This window comes from Phragmites australis, chromosome 6 (assembly GCF_958298935.1).
Source record: "Phragmites australis chromosome 6, lpPhrAust1.1, whole genome shotgun sequence".
Taxonomy (NCBI): Eukaryota; Viridiplantae; Streptophyta; class Magnoliopsida; order Poales; family Poaceae; genus Phragmites; species Phragmites australis.
The window spans coordinates 4,923,849-4,946,768 of NC_084926.1; the positions used below are offsets into that span (position 1 = coordinate 4,923,849).

Sequence of the window (22,920 nt, forward strand, 5' to 3'; positions counted from 1 at the left end):
TTCCTGGCCAATAACAGTTTCAAACAAGGACCTAGCATTCTTTATATCTTTTGGTTTATTATCTAGCCATAAAGCTTTTATCTTCTGTAGAGAATGTCCTGACGCTTTAGCTCAAAAAATAGAAACTGTTCTGACATGAGATTAGTTTCACGCACTTGATGTGTGCTCCATGGTGCCAGCCTGCCAGGGATGAAAGAAGCTGACTAGGTTACCGAGAATGTGTATGAAAATCCGAGGTACCTCACTGATCACTAGGTCACCATCATAGTCACATGCCGACAATTCTTTAACCAAAATTTTCAGACTTGCCCATTCGTGCATACTGTGCTGCATTGGGCTCATCAACAGAACTTCTACAGACATTGATGCGAAAATCCTGCATGGATCCAAGTGTACCTTCCCATTCCTCTCTTGCAACTAGAAATAAAAAGTAAGGAAAAATATGCAACCTAAAATCCAATGGGCCATGTTTTCCAAACCCTGTCCTCCAAGCACCCAACAGTGTAAGAAGCTTAGGATTAAATGAAGGGGTTTATAGAGGGTCTAGGGTCAAATCTCTGAGAACATAGGCTAGTGGTCGGTTCCTGGTAACTGACGCGGTTTTCTATTGAGAGTTAATTCTCATCCTTGTACTACATTCTGTCTGTTCTTTTGATTGACAGTTCATCTCTAATTTGCATTTTCAGTAGGATAAATGTTTTATCTGATGCCCAGAACCAAGCTTAATCCCAATGTAATACTATAGTAGCGAGTTAAATGGATTTGAGAAGTTAGCACTAAGCACTCTTCAAGGTCTGGACTCTGCTGTCGTGGTCTGACCAAGACAAATAGAGTATAATGGAAGTTTGACTGCATGAAATCTTGCAAAAAGTACAGCAAGAGTCACACATAGAAACGGGAATTAGAAATGTGAATCAGTGATTCAGGACCTCTCAGGAACACTTGCTTTATTCACAAGTATCGCATTGAGTCAGCGTCCCAGTGCATCGTGCATGCATGATAAACACAGTGAAGCTGGTGTGCTGTCTTTGTGTCATTATGTGTTCTGCATTCTTTTTCCTTTGCTCGCATCGTTCCAAGCCGATGCGGATTGGTTCCCGGCCTCCGTGTTTCCATCGCGCTGTTCTTGGTAACAAGTGTGGAGTGAGAACTACTCATCGTCCTCTTCGGTTTTCCCCAGTTCAGCATGACTTCGTTTGACATGCACAGATGTATTAATTCTGGATTAAGTCTTGGAGTGTAGTCAAAGAGCCATAGAAACAAGCGACAAAATTGAAAATGCACTAGCTGGGCATCTTGAAGCCGAACACAAGTCATCCAACACAGTCAGTCTGTTCTGAAAACTCCTTTCTCTGTCTATAGTTTTTGCAGAGTACTACGTTGTTTTCTAACTGAAATATTCAGCCTAGAAGTGCGTCTAGGGGCCTGAGACGCTACCTGCATTAGTCTCTGCAGCACCAAGTATAGCACTTCTCGACGAACACTACAACTAAACAGATACCTATGCTAAATACGCGGCTAGTGATGCTGAACATTGCCTGAAACCCCATGTTTACTGGGCCCCAGGAGCCACTGTCCCACACCACACGTGCACGGGCACAACGCCGATGTGCCAGGCTCGGCGCACCACGCCGGTAGCAGCGTGTGTACACGCACAAACACGGCTTAAGCACATCGATTAGCCGCGGAAAGAGTACAAGGGGATTAAATTGGGAGTCTGCACCCTGGAAACATGGGATCCTGGATGCTAGCAAACCTGTTACTCCTACAACAGAGGCCACGCATGCCGAGGGCGCGTGAGAAGAAGAAAACTTGAAACGGAAGGGTTTGACTCACCCGACCCAGTAGGGGTAGCAGAGGCCACACGAGTGGGTCTGGACTGTAGACATACGTGCGGCACTGCTCGATCGAGGTCAAGCAAGCAAGAGACAAACCACATACCTTCCGAGAGGGAGCAAAGGCAGCAGCTGCATTTGGCTCACTATTTCAGTCTTTCAGGTTTCAGCCAGCGTGATGTATGAATTGAGCTCAAGAGATTGACCTTTTCTTTTTTGACGAAACATGGCAGGAGTGTTGCCCATTCATTAAGAAGAAGAGCAAGTTTAAAGTTTTGGGAGATTACAAGAAGGCGCCTCCTAGCACGTCCATGGCGTGGTTATGTTATATACGGGTTACAACACTTCAAAATCCAACGTTCGTTTCATCAATTGGTAGCACGAGACTGCTCCATGTCAACTCTCTGCATCTTCCCTTTCTGTCCATGGCTCGTGGACAGCCCGTCTTCGTAGGTCGACATCCTCTTTCGTCATGTATGCCACCTGAAGCGCATTGAGCTCTTTGCCTTGAAGACTCTTCGGTTTCATTCTTTCCAAACATTCCACCATGTGTACAAGATTACGCTGGCTGCTCGCTTTTTGTGTTCCTTTGGAATTGCCTGCAGCTCAACTCCCCATTGCTTTGCTAGGGAGAGTTCACCAGTCCCTCCCGTTTGTGTTGGTGGCAAAGTCATCCAGTTTGCAACGTACTACCTCACCTACCTAGCAAAAGCGCAATTTGTTAGAAGATGAGCCAGTGTTTCCGGCTCTTGTTTACACAGTTGGCATATTGGGTTATGGTCCCATCCCCTCTTTGTCAAATTGTCCGCAGTGAGAATTTTGTTGTGCATGGCAGTCCAAGAGAAGAAAAACAATTTCGGTTCCGCTTGTGCCTTCCACACTTCCTTTGTCCTGAAGGTTGCATATGAACCAAAGAACTGAACTTTGTAGGCTCATAGAGCAGAGTACATCCCATGCGGTGTCCACTGCCATTCAATGGTGTCTGGGACATCTTGCAACATAACGCGTTGCAATGCAATCCAAAGGTGTACAGATTCTATTATTTGTTGGCTCGTGCTGATCCTCTTGATCGAGCGAATCCAACTGTTGTTCTTTAGCTCTTGTGATATCGTTCTTTGCTTGAAATGCGCTATGGTGTAGAGAGTCGGAGCATTGTCACATGGTGCCACCTCGTTGAGCCACCTATCGGTTCAGAAGGCCGCTAACTCCCCATTGCCAATCCTTATATGTGTCGATGCTTGAAATAGTGCAAAGTATATAGAACAATGTATTCTTGGCAAATTATGCCACTGAAATGTATCCTTGGAAAATTATGCTACTGAAAGTATGTAGAACAAGAGTATCAGCATAAAAAATGTAATATGAAATAATTTGGTAGCAGTTAGTACTGACAAGAGGACCCATGCAATCACGATGAAAGAAACACTGGTACTCCCAGTACTTTATGTCCAGCACAGAAGTTGACATGATCATCTGAATCTAATCCCACCCCTTTATCACATGACAATTTTGTAACAACACCAGATATGAATGCACTGCAGTAGTCCATTTACTTCAGCTCGCAGTAATCTTTCAGTCTAATCTCCATTACGCGCACCACAATGCTGGTATGAGATAAAGAGCATCAAGAAATGACCATGCCAAACAAGCAGGAGTGCAGGATCGATACTAGACAGCGCATCAAACTTCTGCCATTCAGTTATTGGAATTGGATGAGTAAGCGTTTCTCGTGGGCTCTGGCGGTTTGAGCTGCCTGTCGACATCATGTGCTAGCGACTGTGCATGCTTCCGGGAAGGTAGATGATGGCGACATGAGGGCGTGGCTCACTTGCACTCGGAGATTTCTTTGGTTTCGAGTAAATATTTGGTGCCGTGAGTGACAAAAAATTAGAGAACCTTTACAGTACACCATGATACTAGACAGTGGAGAGTATCATTGTTGTGATCCAACCGTCCATTTTAGTAGGTATTATTGTAATTATTTTGGTACCCTTAGGGGTAATTACGTCATTGACTGACTGGACTTCGGACCTTCGCCACCCATCATCGACCGGCTGACGGAGGGTGAAAACCCTAATAAATGAAATGAATAGAATAAGTGAAAGTTTATCCAAAGAATAAACTAACATTTTGACTTTCCCTAATTAAACATATAATTTACAAATTTATCATGGTTTTTTTTTCCAATCTTACCCTTATGATACACATGATACTCTTTAATGATACCTATGATACTAGTGGGCGATAGAGTATCATTGAGTCAATCTAAACCACCGGATGAAGGAAATGGACGGTATACACTCATTTAGGTGTACCGTAAAAGTCTTCAAAAATTAACCGGTGCTGTTGTCGAAGGATGGTTCTATTTGGAACAAGGTATGCCTTTCTGTGGTTTCTGCAGGTTCGACATCGACGGCGGAGACGGTTGGTCGGACGACGTCAAGGCTGGGTTCCATGCGCCCATGGGTGGGGCCTTTGCCTCGACCGAGGAGCTTACCAGTGCGCACCTTGGGAGATATAATGCCGACGCTGTCCATGCTGGGAGGATGTAGGAATGATGCAGGCTACGCCACCGTGCAGGGATGCTGCCTGAGTGATGCAGGCTGCTCCGGAGGGATCCATGCACTAGCATATCCGAATTTTTGGCAGTTCAAATTTTGAACTTCAATTCCAAATTTCCACATGGGCTGCCAAATGTAGATGGGCTGTCATGGACCTCTGATTGGGCTCGTCGAAACCCGAGAATATCTCTGATCCGGTCAAGACTGATACAGCGGCCAAAACCTAATTGGTTGGGAACCTCCTCTGGTGATCACCGTTCTTACGTGCAGGCTCTCCGAGAAGGTGATATGGCTGGTGGTCAAGGGTACGGTGGTGCTGGTTGCTTCGGGAATCGGATGAGGGGTGGTGCTGGCGGCTACAGTGTTGCTAGCCACGGTGGGTTTGCGGGCGGTGGTGTTGGCGGGGGTGGTGCAACTGGCGATTGAGGTTCTAGTGGTGAAGGTGCCGGAGCACGCGCCTTTGGTGGCTAAGGCGCTGGTCGTGGTGGGGGCTATAAGGCCTTCCTGGTTCCCCTTTTCCCGGGCACAAGGAAGGAATGATGCCGGTGGCTGGCTGGATACCAAGAGTGACGGTGGTGATTGTGGAGGGGCCTCTGGCCGGGGCAATCAAGTGCCTCCGCCAAAACACTAGCAGGCCACTCAAGATGCTTCTGCAGATCATTCTCTTCCCCAGATAGATGGCAACCAGGGTAAGAAACGGTCCATGGAGAAGGGTGATGGCTCGGGGGTTGACAAGGGAAAGAAGAAGATGGTCATTTGCTGTACAATTTGTGAGGAGGAGCATTTTACTCCTCAGTGCTCATTGCTACGTTCCCAAAATCTAGCAGCTATGTTCTGTGGTTTTGCCAATGATGGACTTGGATTCTTTCAAATTCCGTATGTTGGCTCGTCTAAACCACAGAAGAAAGAGGCGGCGACTGCTCTCATTCGCATCAAGCAGGGCAATGTGCTAGCTGAGCTTGTCAAGACCGAGTTAGCCCGTCTCATTCTGGTGAAATGGTCGTGGATGGTACAAGATCATGGTAAGGGTGCATATATTATTCCTTTTCTATGTCAAATTGAGTTACAACGCATAGTAGCAATAAAGGAGATCAAGACCCGTAATGAGGAAGGGGTAATGGTTTTGAAGAATGGAATCAGAAGATTGAGCCATGTCAGTGTCTGCAGCATGTTTGGGTCAATGTGTATGGTGTTCCATATGAAATACGGTCTTTCATGCCATTGTGGGCTGTGGGCACAGCTCTTGGTGCCACTCAAAAGGTGGACATTGGCTACCTCAAAAAGACCAGGGTTGTTAGGATGAGTGTTGCAGTGGCTAATGCTAATCAAATCCCAGAAGCTACCGATATTGTGGTAGATGATGGGATATACGAGATCTTCTTTAAGGTGGAGGAGGTGCTTCCACTCAACAATTCGGGTGTTGGCACTGTGTCGGTGGATGAACACCGCGAGCAGGGATCCTGAGGGACTCCCTTTGAGATTCGGTCGGGGGGCTGGTCCTGAAACTACTTCGTACGTGAGATTAATGCGTGTGGGACTTAGGTAGGATGGATTGTCGTCAGCTAGTAGAAATTAATGCACCAAGGATTTAGACAGGTTCAGACCGTACGGAGGCGTAATACCCTACTCCTGTGAGTTCAGTGTGATTTCAATGCTCTTCGGATGTGTCACGTCCCAAATCCTTAATCACATATTTAAGCATAATTATGCTTCTTAAGCATTATGTTTACTTTTATGTAATTTGTTTTGTAACTCTAGAGCAATTCATTTCAAGTCAATTGGATGAGAGGAAGAGATCTAGGAGAGAAAAGAATAAAATTCATAGTTAAAATGGACTCTTTCTCTAACACGTGGGCCCCACCGGAGTGGGCCAACCACCCTACTCTCTCTCCCTCTAGAGTGGCAGCTCACTCTCTCTCCTCCTAACTCTCCCTCACGTCCCCCACCCGTGCTCCCCTCCCCTCTCACCCTCTCACTCCCTCTCTCTTTTCTTCCAAAATCCGAGCTCAAGAGAGGGATTTGAGGTGAGTATGTGGTACCATTGCGATCACAAGCTCATGAGCTATCCATCCCCCCAATTTATTTTTGTTTTTTCGGAGGATTTGAGCCGGATTTGGTGTCTTTTGGTGTTTAGGGTTGAAATGTGAAGAACACCGAATTTCTTCGCCTCCTGAGCTTTTCCCTCCGTTTCCTTCTTCAATCGGTGGTCCACAACCTCGGTAAAGGCCTTTGGGTGAGTCCCCTAAACTCCCATGGCAAGAATCCGCCTTTTGGATGGTTGGATTTTGAATTTTGAGCTAGGGGTTTGAAGTTCATGAGTTCTTGATGAATTAGGAGCAATAGCCGAGTTTTGGTCGATTTCGGCGTATGCATGTTATCCTATGTGGTAGAGGAAGTCAATGTAATGCTCTAGGTCTGAGTCACCACTCCAAATGTCGCCGAAATCGTCGCCGATGAGCTCCTAAAGTGCCTCCAGCGACTCCCAGCGGTCTGACCGCCATCCCAAGGTTGGTCAGACCACCAGGGGCCAAAACCCTCTGCATGGGGGCAGTCTAACCACGTTTCCGGCGGTCTGACCGCTGTATACCCAGACAGCACAGTTACTGCTTGCTGAAACTTGTAAAATTCATAATAAATTCTCTATAGCTCCAAAAATTATAAAACAAATTTTTTTGGTTTCATAATAACCTACTATACCTATTAAAAATATCTACATCCATGAAATAATGAATTAAATTTCTGAGATTAATTAATTAGGTTAAATTTTCATTAATTCACCGTTAATTAATCATAAGTCTAAAATTGATTAATCCAATTTTTATAGTTTCCTTATGACTTGTTCTATCTAGAAAAAATGATTTCATATATTATATGCATATTATGGTATATATTTGCACTTCATTCATACTTATTGCATTGCACGCGTTGATCCTTTTTAGAGATCGCCGAACCGACGATCCCGACGAGCGAGGGCAATCTGGAGGCATCCCACCTTTGTGAGCCAGTGAATCAAGGTAAGAAACTAACATATTTCACCCATATCAAATTTGGAAGTCTCAATTGATGAATATGCTTATGTATGTATGCATGTGTCGGGTACCCTTGGGTAGAACCTATGCCGATTGCATCTTTCTACCTTGGTCAATTGTTTAAGTAATTTCCTTGTAGCCTAGAGATGGTGTTACGTCTAGGTACGAGTACGATATACATGCTTAGCAATGCTTAGGTTTTTCGATAGAAGTCGAACGACGGTGTTTTCCGTTGTTCGCGAGTATAGGGATTACTATTGATTACAAATGCATGCTGATGGCGAGATGGTTGGTGAGTGGTGAGTATGAGACGAGATGTGGGCAGTGTTAGGGGTGTCGTGTGCCTCGGTGGAAAGTCTAGGGGGTAGGTCGGGAGAGGAAACCCGAGCACCATAGACCGCTTGCATTGTTTAAGGCCGTCCGTCGGTATTGTTGGCTTTAGCACTTACCTTACTCACCACATGCTGATCTAATGGTAAGCCGAGCCGAATACATTTGCAGCTGTGGCTTTGTGGGCGTGAACATCGACGGTGTGAGCAGACGGGCTTGTAAGAGGTACTAGTTTGCTCTGGGAGTAGTTCTAGTATCGCCGCGCCGAGCGATACATGCCCCACACGGTTGGGGCTGGTTGGGAAAGGTTGACACGGGTACCCCCTTGTGTGCACTTTAGCGGGTGGCACAAGCCGTATGGTCCTCGTGTCATGTGGGTCCAGGAGTATCCCCTGCAGGGTGTATAAACAGTTCGAACTGTCGCACTCTCGGTCATGAGCATGCTATTGTTTCATCCGTATCTGTCGTAGAGGTTCGTTGTGGATTTTTGGTTTGGGTTTGTGGTGGTGGTATGGACATGGTGGTTATGTGGGAGTGATCAGAGTTGGTAATTTTTATACTTTTGATACACATGTTGATTACAATTACTTATGTTCAGTTGGTGATGCAGGGTAGTTTCATATATGTTGGTCAAGTTAGTTACACACACATATGTATAGGTTGCTTACCACTTTAATTTACTTAACCGCATGTTTAATCCTTGCTACTAGCTAATGCATGATCCTTGGAGTCGAGCTATGTATATGTGCTCTATATTGTGTAAGACTTGCGAGTACCTTCGTACTCAGGGTGCTGCCCTTAAGTTGATGCAGGTTCACAGGTCGGCGAGGAAGAGGCGGTGTTTGGCTACTTTTTGCCTGCCGATCAGGGTGGCGGACAGGAGTAGCACACTCTACTCCGAACTCAGTGTTTTGGTATGGATCCTAAAGGCATGTGGCTCTATATCCTTTTGTTGTATAGTTTTCTTCCGCTGCGTAGATTTTTGGGTAGTTAGGAGTTGAGGGTTTTTGTCTCCTCCTAGCTCGCTTTTGTTATAAATTGTTCGAATCAGTTGCATGCTTAATATTTGTAATATAAATATTTATTACTTGCTCTTTATTAAGCTATGTTGTGATGTACTATGTTGGAGGCATGTGTTTCGATCCTTGGGTACAAAACACATGTCAGGACTACCGGAATGGTATTCGGGTTAATCGTCGAGGTTGGATTATGAATAATGATTCTCCTGATGGTTAATTTGAATACTGTTTGGACGATTCCTCACAGGATGTCTATCTTTTTCTGGATCTCTATCCATTTCTTTTCCTTTTGATCTCTATCGATTCCGGTCCCCCTTTGCCAAAGTGCTCCCCCCTTTTATCTACCAGGGGGAGGCCCTTCAGGGAGTGCTCAGAACGAGAGCACAAGTTCCCGTAAATAATAAATGGAAAGTGACCATAATTGGTCTACAGTTGATGTTACAGAGGGTTGAAAATACATCCTTTAGATGGTTCCATTGATCTTCGCGTTCCAGCTTTAGTAGGCGCAGGGGCGCCCACCGGCCAGCTTCTGAGCACCCCATGCCCGTTTGGGCAGAATAGGTCTAACGCGGTCTGATGTGACAGGGTGGTAAGCCTCGTGCCCATCAAAGATATCTTCAAACCGTCTTTCTTCAACGGCCCCACGAGGGGACATGCGATGGGACCCGCCATATTAATTATGCCCACGCCTTCCTGCCAGGCGGTGAAAGGGACTGGCGTATTCAGTATGGCAGGCGTGGGGGAGAGTGGTTGGATGTGACCGACCATGCTCCCCATTAAATGCGGCATCGGGCCTCCCACCAACTTACACCTCATCGTGGAGTCCCTGCGGAGTCCACCAGCATGGGACTTGCCGGGTGCTCGGGGACCAACTGTTCTTGGCCCCGAGCACCCACTCCCAGACCTTACTTCCCTTGGGTCCTCGGGGCTCTCTGGGTACTCGGGGGCCACCAGTCATTGACCTTGAGCACCCACTCCCGGACCTTGCTTTCCTTGGGCCCTCGAGGAGGTGGTCCCCGAGGGAAGGCGCCATGTGGCACCGTGTTGTCCTGGCCTCGGGACTCGGGAACTCTCGGATCCCATATCACCGATAGCAGCCCCCGGGCCCATCGGCAGGCGATGGACTAGAGACTGAGGGTGGGGCCCTATTCCTTCGAGGCCGATCACAGCATTGGTGCCACGTGACTTTCTGTCGCCCGGTGCTGAAATCTTTGTGGACCTTGCAATTTTTAGGCCCAAGCTCTTGGTATAACCTAAGAGGAGCCGAAAGGGCGCGTGCCCTTTCGACTTTCGAGGAAGGTGATGATGAGGCGGGAGATGCCCAGGCTTCCGCGCGGACCGAGGAAAACACGTCTCGCTTACTGTGCCGAGAAATAAGGCGTTTGAATTCCCAGCGATAAAAAGGGGAGAGGCAACTGACCGTTGCCTTCCTTAATCGTCATTCTTGCCTTTGCCATTCTTGAGCACTGGGAGCCTCTCTTCAGCTTTCAGTGCACCTTGACTCCAGCCACTTCCAGCGCATTTCCCACCCCTGAAAATGCCAAGGGCAGGAGGTGGCCGTCGGGAAGCGTCAAACGTCGGCGCCATTCTACCGAAATCCCGCCTCCTGAACAAGGAGGGCGTGGAGAAGGTGCGGAAGCTTATGGTCCCCGCTGGCCAGCGGGAAGCATCGGTGGTGACGCCGGCCACCCATCCGCCCGCCCCGCGTGGGCCCGGGTAGATCGTCATCTTTGCCTCCTTCGTGGCCGCCGGTCTAGTGCCGCAGTTTTTGGCATTCTTCATGCAGGTGCTGGACACCTACAACGTCCAGTTGGCCCACCTGAACCCGAATTCGGTGGTGATCCTGACGGTCTTTGCCCACCTCTGCGAGATGTTCGTAGGGGTGCCACCGTCTGTGGCGCTGTTCCAGCACTTCTTCATCCTCCGAGCGGTCGGGAAGAAGAAAGGATCGGATGATGTGGAGGTCGTGGGCTGCTGCAACTTTCTCCTGCGGGAGGGTGTCGACGATGCCTACATCCAGCAGGTGCTGCGTGACAAGTGGGACGACTGGCGCCGTGACTGAGTCTACATCGACGTCAGCCCCCACGACCGCCTTTTGCTACCCCGATCGTCGACGGAGCCCAACAAATGGGTCTAGGAGTTCGCTCCCGCGGAGGATGCCCGCCTGCGCCCAGTACTGAACCGCATCGAAGATCTGCGCCGGGCGGGACTCACCTCGCTGATGGTGGTCGCTGACTTCCTGCGCCGCCGGCTGGCCCCCTTGAGGGAACGCGTCCATCCCGCTTGGATGTACACCGGGCCTCGTGATGTGACGAGGATATGTATATGCGACGGCGGGAACCTCGATGAGGGGGCCCTGGCGGCGTTGCTCAAGGTTATAACCGGCGTCGAAGACCTCGCCCGGGTGGTCCTGCCACATGAAGACCTGGCGCTCTGTTCAGACCCGGGCCGGACGGCTCTGCAGGATTCGATGCCGGTCTTTGACGCCCAGGGGCTGACGGAACGCATGGGGCGTCGAGACCCCAAGGCACTGCACATTCCCAGGGCAGACGACAACGAAGGGCGGGGTGCTGCCGCAGACGATGGCAGACCGCCAAGCCAGGGCGACAAGGGGAAGCACCCCCGGTCGCCCATCGCCCTACCATCCTCGTCCTCTCCGTCGCCATCACCTCCGCCATCCCCGCGCCAAGTCCCTCGGCCGACGATTGGCGCCGCGATGACCGGTAGCCGAACTGGCCAGCCCTCGGGAGCAGGTCTTGGGGTGGATGCTGGGACCAGTTCACAACGGCCTGGGGGCCAGAGCCCACCCCTGAAGAGGAGAAGGCCGGAGCCCAGGCCGAAGGCCCCTGAATTCCAAATCCCGCAGTCCCGATGGCGGTACCGCTGGCCAAAAACCATGTAAGCCCTTTTTTTCTTCGAGCTCGTTTTGCCCATGTTTTGGCTGGGGGTTGATTTTTGCCCGTTCCAGGTCGCCCAAGGGCTCTTCAGGAAGCCGAGCGTCTCCTAAGCAACTGAGGCCTCCCCCTGGCCCTGAGTTGAGAGGCAAGGCCGGCTATGCCCTGAGCACTCTGACTGGGGAGGAGCTACCGGTTTCAGGGGAGGCCGTCGCGACAAGGGTGGCGCTGGTGCGGCCGCCGTCGGGGTCCCCGAGCGCCTCTGCTGAAAAGGCGTGGAGGGGATCCAGCTCTCGGCCATCCCCTAGCCAGGCCCCGGAACCCCTCCTTGAGGTGCTGGGGAGCGCTCGGGAGGTCATCGGGTGGCTTGAGGTAGCCATCGCGGCGGAGAGGGGCCAGCTGGAGGAGGCCCGCAAGCTCCTGGAGACCCATGTGGCCATGGCCTGCACGGCCTACGAGAGGTCCCTGCAAGAGCTGGCCACGAAGCGGGAGGCCTTATATTTTCAAATGGAACTAAATGGGAAAGGGCAATTTACTGTACAATCGACATACAAAATAATGCTAAACCAACCCATTATCACCCTAAATAAGTGGTTGTGGCAACTCAAGATCCCGTTAAAAATAAAAGTTTTCTTATGGTACATCGGACGTGGGATGATTTTGACCAAAAATAATCTGGAAAAAAAACTGGAAGGGTAGCCCCAAGTCTCCTTTTTTAATCATAATGAAACTATCCATCACCTTTTCTTTGAATATTCTTTAGCTAAGATTATCTGGTATATAATCGGAATAGCCTTAGGGTTTAAAAAACCGAGGAATATGTCATATTTGATTGGTGCTTGGTTACGGGAGATAGGAGCTAAGAAAAATAGAAGTATCTTAGTTGGGATATCGGTAATATTTTAGGCTATTTGGCTATGTCATAATGATACAGTGTTACATAAAAAAAATATCTTTCATGCAGGTACTTTTTAGAGGTATTTATTGGCTAAGATTTTGGAGGCCGCTACACAGGAAGGATCAAAGAAAAGAGTTTTTGGCGATCTGTCATATGTTGGAGGTGGTGGCAATGAAGCTCTTTGTTAAGCATGAGTGGTCATGTAGTTATAAATTACAAGTTTCATGACTCTTAATCTTTTTACTTTATTTCTTCTCCGTATGATATTAGCTAATAGGTCACGATTTTTATAAAATTAACTGTTAGCTGTATGTATTTATAATGAAAAAACTAGAGGCTTATCCATTCTCTAAAAAAATCAAGCTTTTGGGCTGAGGAATCACGCAACTGCTATCTGCCGCTAGCTGCCCTGTGAATGCACCAGCTGCAAGGTGGAGTGATATTTTTCATTATTCATTAAATAAAGGACTGGCCGCACCTTCATGGCATGCATGTACTCGGTCTCTTGTAACGAAGGTTTGAATCCTCTTTAGCGACTCTTTACAGTGCACCTTACTAGCTGCGATAAAGCAAAGGAAACCGTGTCTTGTAGCGAGTGTGCTATTGTGTCCCCTGCCTTTTACAGAAGATTAGGTTACTCCTGATCTTTCAGAAAAAAGATTAGATTAGTACTCCCTAAGATAAATCCGGATCCCAGCCACCACTGATCGTCCTCCAGCTCTGGTCTTCGAGCAAAAGGCCTCAATTATTTTGTGTTTATGGCATGCTGTGCAAAGCGACGCTAGATACGTGGCAGTATAAACAAGCAATATACCAACGCAGGCAGGACACAGGAGCTGCCGAGCTGTGCATGTACATGGATGAATCTGTGGTGCCGTAGTGCGCTTGTGATCGCGCACAGCCGCGTCCCCTTTCTCCAAAGACCCGTCAAAAAGTTGGTGACGGATGGCCCGAAAAGATCTCCTACTGCGGATCGAAAGGCGCCTGAGGACTCAGTGACGACCATGGAGAATTGCAATTTCGTATGCACATGCGGAGGTATGGTTTATCTCAACCTCTCATCACTCTTATGTGATACTTATCTATCTATTAATTATTCTTCACTAGCATATTAACATGTGCGATTGTATAGGTTAGAAATTTAGCTTACAGCTGAATTGTAGATATTTATGTTAATAATAGTTATATGCTAAGATATATCAGCTATTTATATTTAAATATTAGAATGTAAAATATAAATGTAATTTTTTTTTCATAATATTGGAATCATGTTTATTATTTGTGAATAGATCTAATTTATAATTTCATTTTATGTGTTATGCAAATTGATTTTTATTTGTTTCTTGATTTTTTAAAATTATTATTATTTTTAATGTCATCACCGTATCTCATATTATTTTTTTGAAATCCATTATAAATTTTTTGATATTATTTTTATGTGATAATCCGTAATATGTTTGCATTCTGTTGTTTTAATTTTGTAATATTTGATTACATGTATATTTAATTGGTATATTTTAATTGATTTGGAAAAATATGTTGATTGCTAACATAACTAAGTTGGAGTTTGCTAACGTAACCTTATTGGACAAAGGATATCTATAAAAAAAAGAAAGGAAATGCAAGGCAAGAAGTAGTCTTAGGACTGGACTCTATGATTTGTTTTTTAATCTTATATGTTATTTCATTATTGATCCATGGTTACAGTTAATTAATCAATCAATTCGACGGTTGGATGTTTTGTTTTTTTATGAGAATTTCTAAGATTTTTTTAGGATTAACATGGAGACACCAAAAAGAACCTCTAATTAGTAAATATAAGATAGCATATAATTTTTTTCATCTACCTTTAGTAAAAATCTCCACATAAGTAAATGTCTTATAATCCTGATAAGCCGTATGTGCATGAGGACATATGAAAATTTCTTGCTCATCAATCATGTTGTGCTAGCCGATCCTGCTTGTTACCTCGATCCGAAAGCTGCACAAATCTAACCCGGCCGATCGCGCACGCGCACGCGCGCGCGCGCTCCGCGATGGGGACGTGCACTCGTGGGGGAAAATCACGGGGGCACGGCTGGTTAGTGCGCGCGCGGTGTGGCACGTCGTACGCCTTGGCGCGGTAGTGCTCGGCTCGGAGACGGAGATTTCGCGTGTCCGCCGCGTCCTTGACGCGCACGCGCGGGCGGGCGGCCGGCCGGCCATGTGATGGCTCACGTTTCCGTGTGGGGTTTTTTTTTTGTGGTGGGGGAAGGCGCGCGTACGTCGAGCGGTCGAGGTGACGGCCGGCGACCCGGTGCACCAGCGGGCGAGGTGGGGTGGCGTCTTTCGGCGTAGTGGCGAGGAGGGCCGGGCTGTCAGATGTCGGCGCCGGTGAGGTGTCGCCGGGTGGCCGGCCGATTGCACTGATGGGAGGTAAGGCTCCTGGTGGCGGCCGGTTGGAAGGGCATCGTCGGAACTGGTCTTGGTAAGCACTTGGATAGGGGGAAGCCTGCTTTTCCACGTCCCGAGTCATGACCCGATTTAGACCACGCGGTAGTCCCTGTTTTTTTTTTAAACTGGAACACAAGTTTCCATTAATCTTGCTGCGCGACGGAATCGCCGGCAACCACACGAATTGCATAGTCTGGGAAGCGGTCCTGCCACATCTCGGCATCCCGCTCACTACTTAAACCCACAGCAGCTAAAACATGTGCTGCGTTATTGCAAATTCTAGGGCAAAAACATACTTTGTAGGAAACAAAAGACATGGTTAACAAATGTCTTATTGCCTTGAACATCGTACCACACGGTGATGAATCATAGTGGGAACTAGTTACCGCCTTCTGAAGAACAGTGCAGTCGGTCTCAAAAATAACCCGAGTCATCCCAAAGTTCGCCGCTTCTTTTACTGCCTGAAAGAGCGCCATGGCTTCGGCTTGGAGAGCATAAGCGACGATAGACAAATGTCCGGAAGCTGCGAGGAGATTATGCCCCATATGATCACTTCCTATGACTTTTGCTGTGAGATTTCGTGACACCTATCGAAAAATTGACATGATTATGCCGCTCGTGCACGCAGGAGATTTCGTGGCCGTTGCAACAAAACGGCCGGTACGTCTTTCAGTTTCAGCACTGTAAAAATCTAAATAGGGACGTGGTCTATCTGGAAGCTTCGGAATCGATGTGTATTTGAGGGCCATCAGCCACATATGACGTGCCTATTGGGGAAGATCTTCAATGAGGCCTAGTTATGGTGTATGGGGGAGCTAGGGGGTTGCGTGATCTGTTACAATGATTACGTCGGATTAGGTCGTTTACTAATGCTTGTGGCGCGAATTAGATCAAAACTAACTCGGTCGTTGGCATGGTATTGTATTTTTGATTTTTTTTAATATAATAACACGTAGCTCTCTTGCGCATTCGAGAAAAAAATCTAAATAGATTTATATTTAGTATCAGAGGGAGTATCATAAATTAGACCAGTATAATTTTGTGTTAATATCAGTACACTTAAATTTTAGAGTAGTAGATAGAAAACTAAACAATACTATGTACTAGTATAGTTGGAAAAAGCATTTTAAACATGAAATTGTTTTCTCGCTGTAAACATAACACTGCCATGTAGTAGCAGCTAGAAAAAGTATGGTACACGAATCATATTTTATATCGGTAAAAAGTGTGGTAACCAATCAAATACTGTAATGTCTAGATTCTTTGCGCGCCATGATGCTAGCTCCTTTCTCTCCAGCACTGGCATGAATTCAGTGCCGACGACGACGGACGGACAGATGGTAGGCCGGCCGTGCCGAGCGCGCGGGTCCCGGCCGGCTGCGAAATCAGTTAGCGATGGCCACAAACCTACGCTGATGGCTCGGAGGCCAGCGACTGTTTTGAGATGCTTGGGACCCTGCCATGGCGAATGCCGAACATATAACAACGACTCGTCTGATTGCTGATTGGCTTCTGCGTTCTGCGGCGTGAGGCCATGCCAGGGAAGATGGTTGTGGGGCATTATGTGATTGCTTTTGGCAGTTGGGCGTGGTTGTATTCTTGTCTGAAGTGAGTGCTACTGTGCGAGCCCTTTGGAGCGTGAGGAATCAAGAATGCCGGCTTTGTGTGGTCATCTTTTCCTCGAATCCCATGCGTGTCCATAAACGAGCGAACGGTGCGGCTTCTAGCTAGGTTCCATTTGTGATTACCGTACTATTTTTCATGTGCACTTCTGGTGCAGAGATTGGGAGTTGCTGTACTTTCGTTATCTAAAAAAATCTGCATTCTTATTTTTTTTGCCAGAATATCTGCATTCTTATTTTCACATTCCCAAAGTTGGATATGAAAGGCACTTGGGGGAATTGATCACTTAAATGCCTGAAGATTTTTGCATGCAAGGAACAACGCATACACCATTTCTTATGCTTGTTGCACTGGTTACATCACCATGATTGTGTGATGCTGTCTCACCGAAAGATGTAGAGCCCACTTTTACGAAATTGTGATCTGTGAGCCTCTAACTTGTTAGAAAGAGGCGATGATGATTTTGCTTGAAAATATCATGTTACACACATGGCATAATCTAAGCCGCTACTTGCTGTTTCGAATCCATGATTTTTTTTCTATTTTCTTCTTCTTTAAAAAGCTTGTGATCTGCCTTTCTCAGCAAGGTTTACATTCTTAATAATCATTCAAGGACAATGACGGCTGGATAACAAAATGGTAGCCTAGTTACGTTAATCCCTTGCACCGGGAGGTAAAGTTAGGCATTAGGCAAGAGTATCAAGACCAAAAAGAAAATGACACAGGCGAGGCATAAAGCACAGAGTATATGCTTCTTCGATCTGTTACGGATATGGTAGTATATTAGGAATGACCGAATGAGCATGCACTTTAAGCTGTTTTAGATTGGATAATGACAAGAGAACACCAATTGTTTACTTGGTGCCGGTTTTTAATCGAATAAAATCGCCTGGAAGAGAAAGCTACACCCGAGGACCATCTTGAAATAATAAAATAATTAAGCATATGGTTCATCTCATCCATTTCTCTTATTAGTGCAACTTGCAAGGAATTCAGAGCTCAAAGCATCGATCATTGGTGAAATATTCTCTCACTCACTCATTCATTCAGAGATGCGACTCGTGCAGCAGTGTGGAAGGCACAGATCGATGTTTATATCAGCACGAACAACTTTTGGAACAAGAACTGACGGAGAGATACACACTTGGCCCGTAAAGACCGGTTGCACACACGCACGCCGTTCGTCCCAAAATTACGCTCCAGCTCTTTGGCACGTTAAGAGAGCGAGCCATCTACCGCGCCACACGTGCGCACGGACGTTACACTACCCGGAGTGCATGCATGCGAGCATCGATCAATCAGTACAAGAAGTGGCACACAGTGACTCGGACATAACTACCTAGTACTGATACATAGAGCGAGGAGTTGTATATATCACACTTGGATGTGATCGAGCTCGTCCTCGTCGGCGGCGACGGACTGGCTCTGCAGGCGGCGAAGCTTGAAGGAGGAGAGCTTCTGCGGCGCGTCCTTGCTGGGTGCATCCTCGAAGCGGATGTAGGTGTAGGTCCAGGCCCCGGAGAGCGTGCCGAGGACGGGGCCCAGGAAGTAGATCCAGAGGCCGGTGTAGAGGTTGCTCGCCAGCGCCGGCCCCAGCGTCCTCGCCGGGTTCATCGATCCGCCTGACACTGCCCTGCAACCACCACTCGGTTTCCCTCGCGTCTCAGTTGGATTCATTATTCGTTCATTCATGCTACCATCTATTGTGTGTCAGTGTGACGTGCTCGATCGATCTGATCGTTCAGGACGTGGTCAGATTAACTAACAGGAGGCCAGGGCTGGCGTGCTACTCAAATTTGCATGTTGTGTTAAAGAATCCTTGACGCGTAATCATGTTTGGATTTTGCTTTTGTTTACCAAGTGGCAATTGGTAGTTCATAAATCAGACTTAGCTCTCCAAGTTTCAACGTGATTTTTTAACGAATTAAATAGCCCGGCATGTACGTGTTGTTAATTTCTAAGCTCGCGCGTATGTATTTACCCTGCGAAGATGGACGTAATGCAAACCGCGGACCCAACTGCCAACCCAGCCAACTCTCCCACCTGCATCCACAAGAAAACAGCGTCAGAAATGGACGTTTTCATAGAGAAACAGCTCAGGGAAGTGCTCTGCTCCACTTGTGGGCTGTGATCGCTTACCGCTCTCGTGTCCGTGGCGACGGCGAGGGTGACGAACATCATGTTGAAGGTCACGATGATCTCGATGACCAGCGCGTGCCAGTGCGGCCCCGTCGGCGTGGTGGTGCCGATCACGGTGATGGGGTGGAGCACGGCCTTGAGCACGAACGACGCGCAGATCGCGCCGGTGAACTGCGCCGCGCAGTAGAACGGGACCTGCATGCACGCACACGTCACCATCGACGCAAGATATAAACAAGCAAAGAGAAACAGCATATCATGTCCCAAAGATATAAACAAGCTGGTCCTTATTCTTTAACCCTGGACCTCTAGCTAGATACGGGCCTAGAGCAGCAGTGCACGTGAGACAGGAGTACTACTTCTGCGTTGATCTCTCTCACGGCAGCGCTCGGCGCATCGAATCGGTTCGGGTCAGCCTCACCGGTCGTGGTACGTGGTGAATATGGCAGCAACTAGGCCAGAGGCCGGAATAGGGTGCCCGACCAGAGGCCGGCCGTGCTGCCGTTTTCGGCAGATCCCGACCGAATATATGTGCACATGCCTCACCGCGCGCATCTCTCGCCTGCGTCGCACGCGTGGCCCTGACAAAAGGTTGCACCCGCAGTTGCCCGTGCAGCTTTGCACCACGGGGCCACGAGAACGCTCAGACTGTGCTTCGAAGGCGACGTGAGCTCTAAGCCGGCTGGTTGGTGCACAGTGATAGATTTAGAACAAAAATAGTATGATGTCTCCGACTACTCAATTACTAGACTAGTAAGGTGTTACATGAACTAATACATATGATAAATTACTGAAAAACGAAAATTTAATCAATATGCTCGCAACATGAATCCGCCCCTGCCCCTGCCCCTGCGGTCTGCAGACGGTGATGCATATGCTTTGTGACCACTAACTCATCTGTCGCAGTAATTAGCGTGTCCCCGGCTAAGTTGCTTCATCATTTCGCGCCCTGCAAATGCTAGTAAACTTATGACCGGCGGTTTCGTTGGTTTCGTCTGATGTGAGCTTGGACCGGCCGGTGTTCACATGCTGTGCCCAACGTACTGCCTGCTTCCTATTATCAGGACTCAGTATTATTCGTGTTGCTAATGCGTGCTTGCCTCCAGGCTCCGGCTACGCTATCAGATTGGCAGAGGAAAGGAACTTGTGAGGAGACCGTGATTGCTACTACAAGAAGATTCTTAAATTCCTCGCGGGCGTCATTTTTTTTAGCCTTGCATCATTTTGGTGTATGAATATGAAAGATATGCGATTGGTTGGTTCGGACAACAAGTCACATGAGCATATACTGCTGACCTGTCGTTTCGACTTTCTTTTGGCTAATAAGGCCAGACGCTGAACTGCATACTTTGGCATGTATATACGCCTTACAAAACTGACTAATTTGGCCAATGATAACATCTTGATAAGTATGTGCGACTAAATTGGGCTCGCTTATTTGAGCTTTTGTTTCTGGCTTTTATACTATAGAAGTCAGAAGTATAAACAAACATGATTGTTAAAATGTGATTTCTAATAATTAGAAGTCTGTTTCTAAAAAAATAAATTGAAAGTTGAGAAGCTAATTAAGAGTAGTTTTTTTAAGGAGTGATGTGCTAATAAATTAATTTATTGTAAAAGTCAATAGCTAAAAGTTGAAAATACAGGTTTTAAAAAAACCAAAATCAGAAACACAAACAAATAGACTTAAATCCAGATATACTTAGCCATGACTAGAACCAATGTTTGGATTTTTGTACTTTTAAAATGGTTCTAAAATACGGAAGCAATTGCGATATTGTAGCTACGACAAGCCAAGTGACATAACAAATATTCCGATGTAACTTATATTAAATGGGCACTCAAATCATTAGTCTGTTGGCCGAATAGATATAAAGAAAGTGAAAGAAGAACCCAAGAAAGTCAAAAGAATTGTTTCTGTGTTCTTTTACGTTACTGTAGACAGTGAATTCTATAGCTAGCTATCGCACAGTTTTGACGCAAGAAGCTTGCAGTCTTGCTGCACCGTTTGCGTACCTGAATCCAGGGGAAATGGCGGAACACGGCGAACGCGAGCGTGACGGCGGGGTTCATGTGCGCGCCGGAGATGTGACCGACGGCGTAGATCATCACCGTCACGATGAGCCCGCCGGCGACCGACTGCCCCAGCTGCGATATGCGGTTCAGGTCGCTGCCGCTGATCGCCGCCGCCCCGCAAGTCACGAACACCAGCAAGAACGTGGACACCACCTCCGACACGACCTGTTCGAGGCGCAGTACGAGCGCCATGATAGCATGCATTAGTCCCAACTCAACCAACAAAAAAAAAAAAAAAGTTAAATCAATCAGGTGATGCAGTTGTATGATATCATCGATGTGCCTCACCTTCTTGAGGAGGTGAGGAGGGAAGAAGTCTGCCAGTAATCGTTCGCTGTAGTACATGGTGGGCATGGTGGAGTTCTGCACCGTGGAGATGTCATGAATCTCGTTGTTGAAGTTTGCCCTGGAGTTTGATCTGGAGTTGGTGGACATTTCCGACGAGCTACGTACGTGCGTGCGCACACGTGAGTTCCTACTTGGAAGAAGAGGAGGAAGAAGAAGCTTACAGCTATCGAGCTCTCTTGCTTGCTTGCTATTTGGGGCAATGAGCAGGAGGTATTTATAGGGAGAGGGAAGGAAGTCTTGAAGGAGTGAGCTCTGAGCTAGAGGTGGCAGGTATAAACTGCCTTTTAATTAGGCCTACCTGTCGGATCGACAAAGGATACAGTGGCCTTCAGCTCTCTAATCAATCAAGGATCAAATGCTCCTCGAATAATTTTTAGATGGCATTCAGGTAGTTTAATCTCCTTGAACACGTTGTCGGATCGACATTGGACGACATGTATGAACTCACATGTTTATATATGCTCTGGAAATCTGAATAAGGACATGAATTTGCGTCAACCTGTGATTGCAGATAAAACAATATTACCTCTGTGTGCAGGTAAAATAATTGTACTTGTAAATTCGCAAGTGTCTATCATATGCAGCTGGATAAAGAGCGACGTCGAGATCATGACGCTCATATACGGTGACGAACAAATTTTATTATAGGGAGCGAGGGGGGAGCTAGCTCGATCCCAAGAAAGAAATTTTATTGTAGGGATGGATATTTTGGCATTGACGTCCTCATGCCGGACATACTTGTATAAGTCGACATTTTGCATATTCTGCTCGTACAATCGACGCACATGAGCCAACTAGGACAACCGTACCAAAAGTTACCATTGGTCGAAGCCGTTGTCCCCGTCATGCCATTGCCGCCATTGCCAGATTAACGATGGAGCTGCAGCAACTGAACAATTTTCAATTGCAGGTCGCCTTGTCCAGTGATCGAATTCAAACGATGAGCAGTTAATTATTTGCGAAGAACGCGTTACAATATGGAGTTATCCTAACTACTCTATGCTTCAGTATGTGTCGAGTGAGCAGAGAGCCAATGCTACCTTGATGGTCACTGTCGAAACTGACCTGCCACTGGTTTCAAAAAACAAAAGAACAAACTGCCACTTCTGAAACTCTCCTGTTCGTTACTTCAGCAATTTCCAGTTCTACGTGCTCCTAACTGATATGTCTCTTCTCACATTTGTCTTTCTCTTTTCAGGTGCGTGTTGGGACAGTAGTACCTCATGTACAAACAACTTCTAACTGTCTTCGAAGGTAGTCTGACTTTTCGTCGACTTGTGTTGTTGCATGGGTGTTGGCGCACGAAAAAACGCTCGAGGCGAGAGGGCTCAAGTTTAGAGACGAGCCGTGCCCTTGGAGGAGAGAATTGGAGGAGAGAAAAGGAGAGTCTATGCAATAGGAGGAAAAATTAGAGACCTTCCTGCCTGCCTTATGACTATATCACAATCATGTACATATATGAGATTATTTTGGACCTGTTGTTACTTTAATTTGTGATATACTAATTTAGGCATTATCATTGTCATAGTGTGCTGCTATATTCTCCTCATCGGCTAGCTCCAAGGTCCCAAGGGGCAAGTGGATGCATAAAGAACTAGCTCCCACCACCCCCACCCCCCGAGTTAGGATATCCCGAGCAACTTCATGTCCTTGTAGCGCTGATGGGTTCGGCTAGGAGCGTTGACCGCAAGGTTCGCTGGGGTCGCATGCTTTGGTCTCGGTGGTGGAGTCCGAA

At 47.2% G+C, this 22,920-nt stretch overlaps 1 protein-coding gene across 1 annotated transcript; it reads right to left on the reverse strand.

Moving 5' to 3' along the window:
- Positions 1-17,694: 17,694 nt before the first annotated feature.
- LOC133921245 (aquaporin NIP2-1) lies at positions 17,695-21,404 on the reverse strand. Its single transcript, XM_062366050.1, has 5 exons — positions 21,126-21,404; positions 20,778-21,002; positions 18,762-18,956; positions 18,604-18,665; positions 17,695-18,255 (listed from the first exon to the last, which is right to left on the reverse strand). The coding sequence occupies exons 1-5, from the start codon at positions 21,270-21,272 to the stop codon at positions 17,997-17,999; spliced, it is 888 nt and encodes a 295-aa protein (XP_062222034.1). The 5' UTR covers positions 21,273-21,404; the 3' UTR covers positions 17,695-17,996.
- Between the last annotated feature and the right edge of the window lie 1,516 nt (positions 21,405-22,920).

Coding starts and splice junctions, on each gene's coding strand:
- LOC133921245 (XM_062366050.1), bottom strand. CDS start 21,272: ATGTCCACCAACTCCAGATCAAACTCCAGGGCAAACTTCAACAACGAG. Junction 21,003..21,125: donor CTCCTCACCTCCTCAAGAAG/GTGAGGCACATC, acceptor CGCCTCGAACAG/GTCGTGTCGGAGGTGGTGTC. Junction 18,957..20,777: donor GCCATTTCCCCTGGATTCAG/GTACGCAAACGG, acceptor GCGTGCATGCAG/GTCCCGTTCTACTGCGCGGC.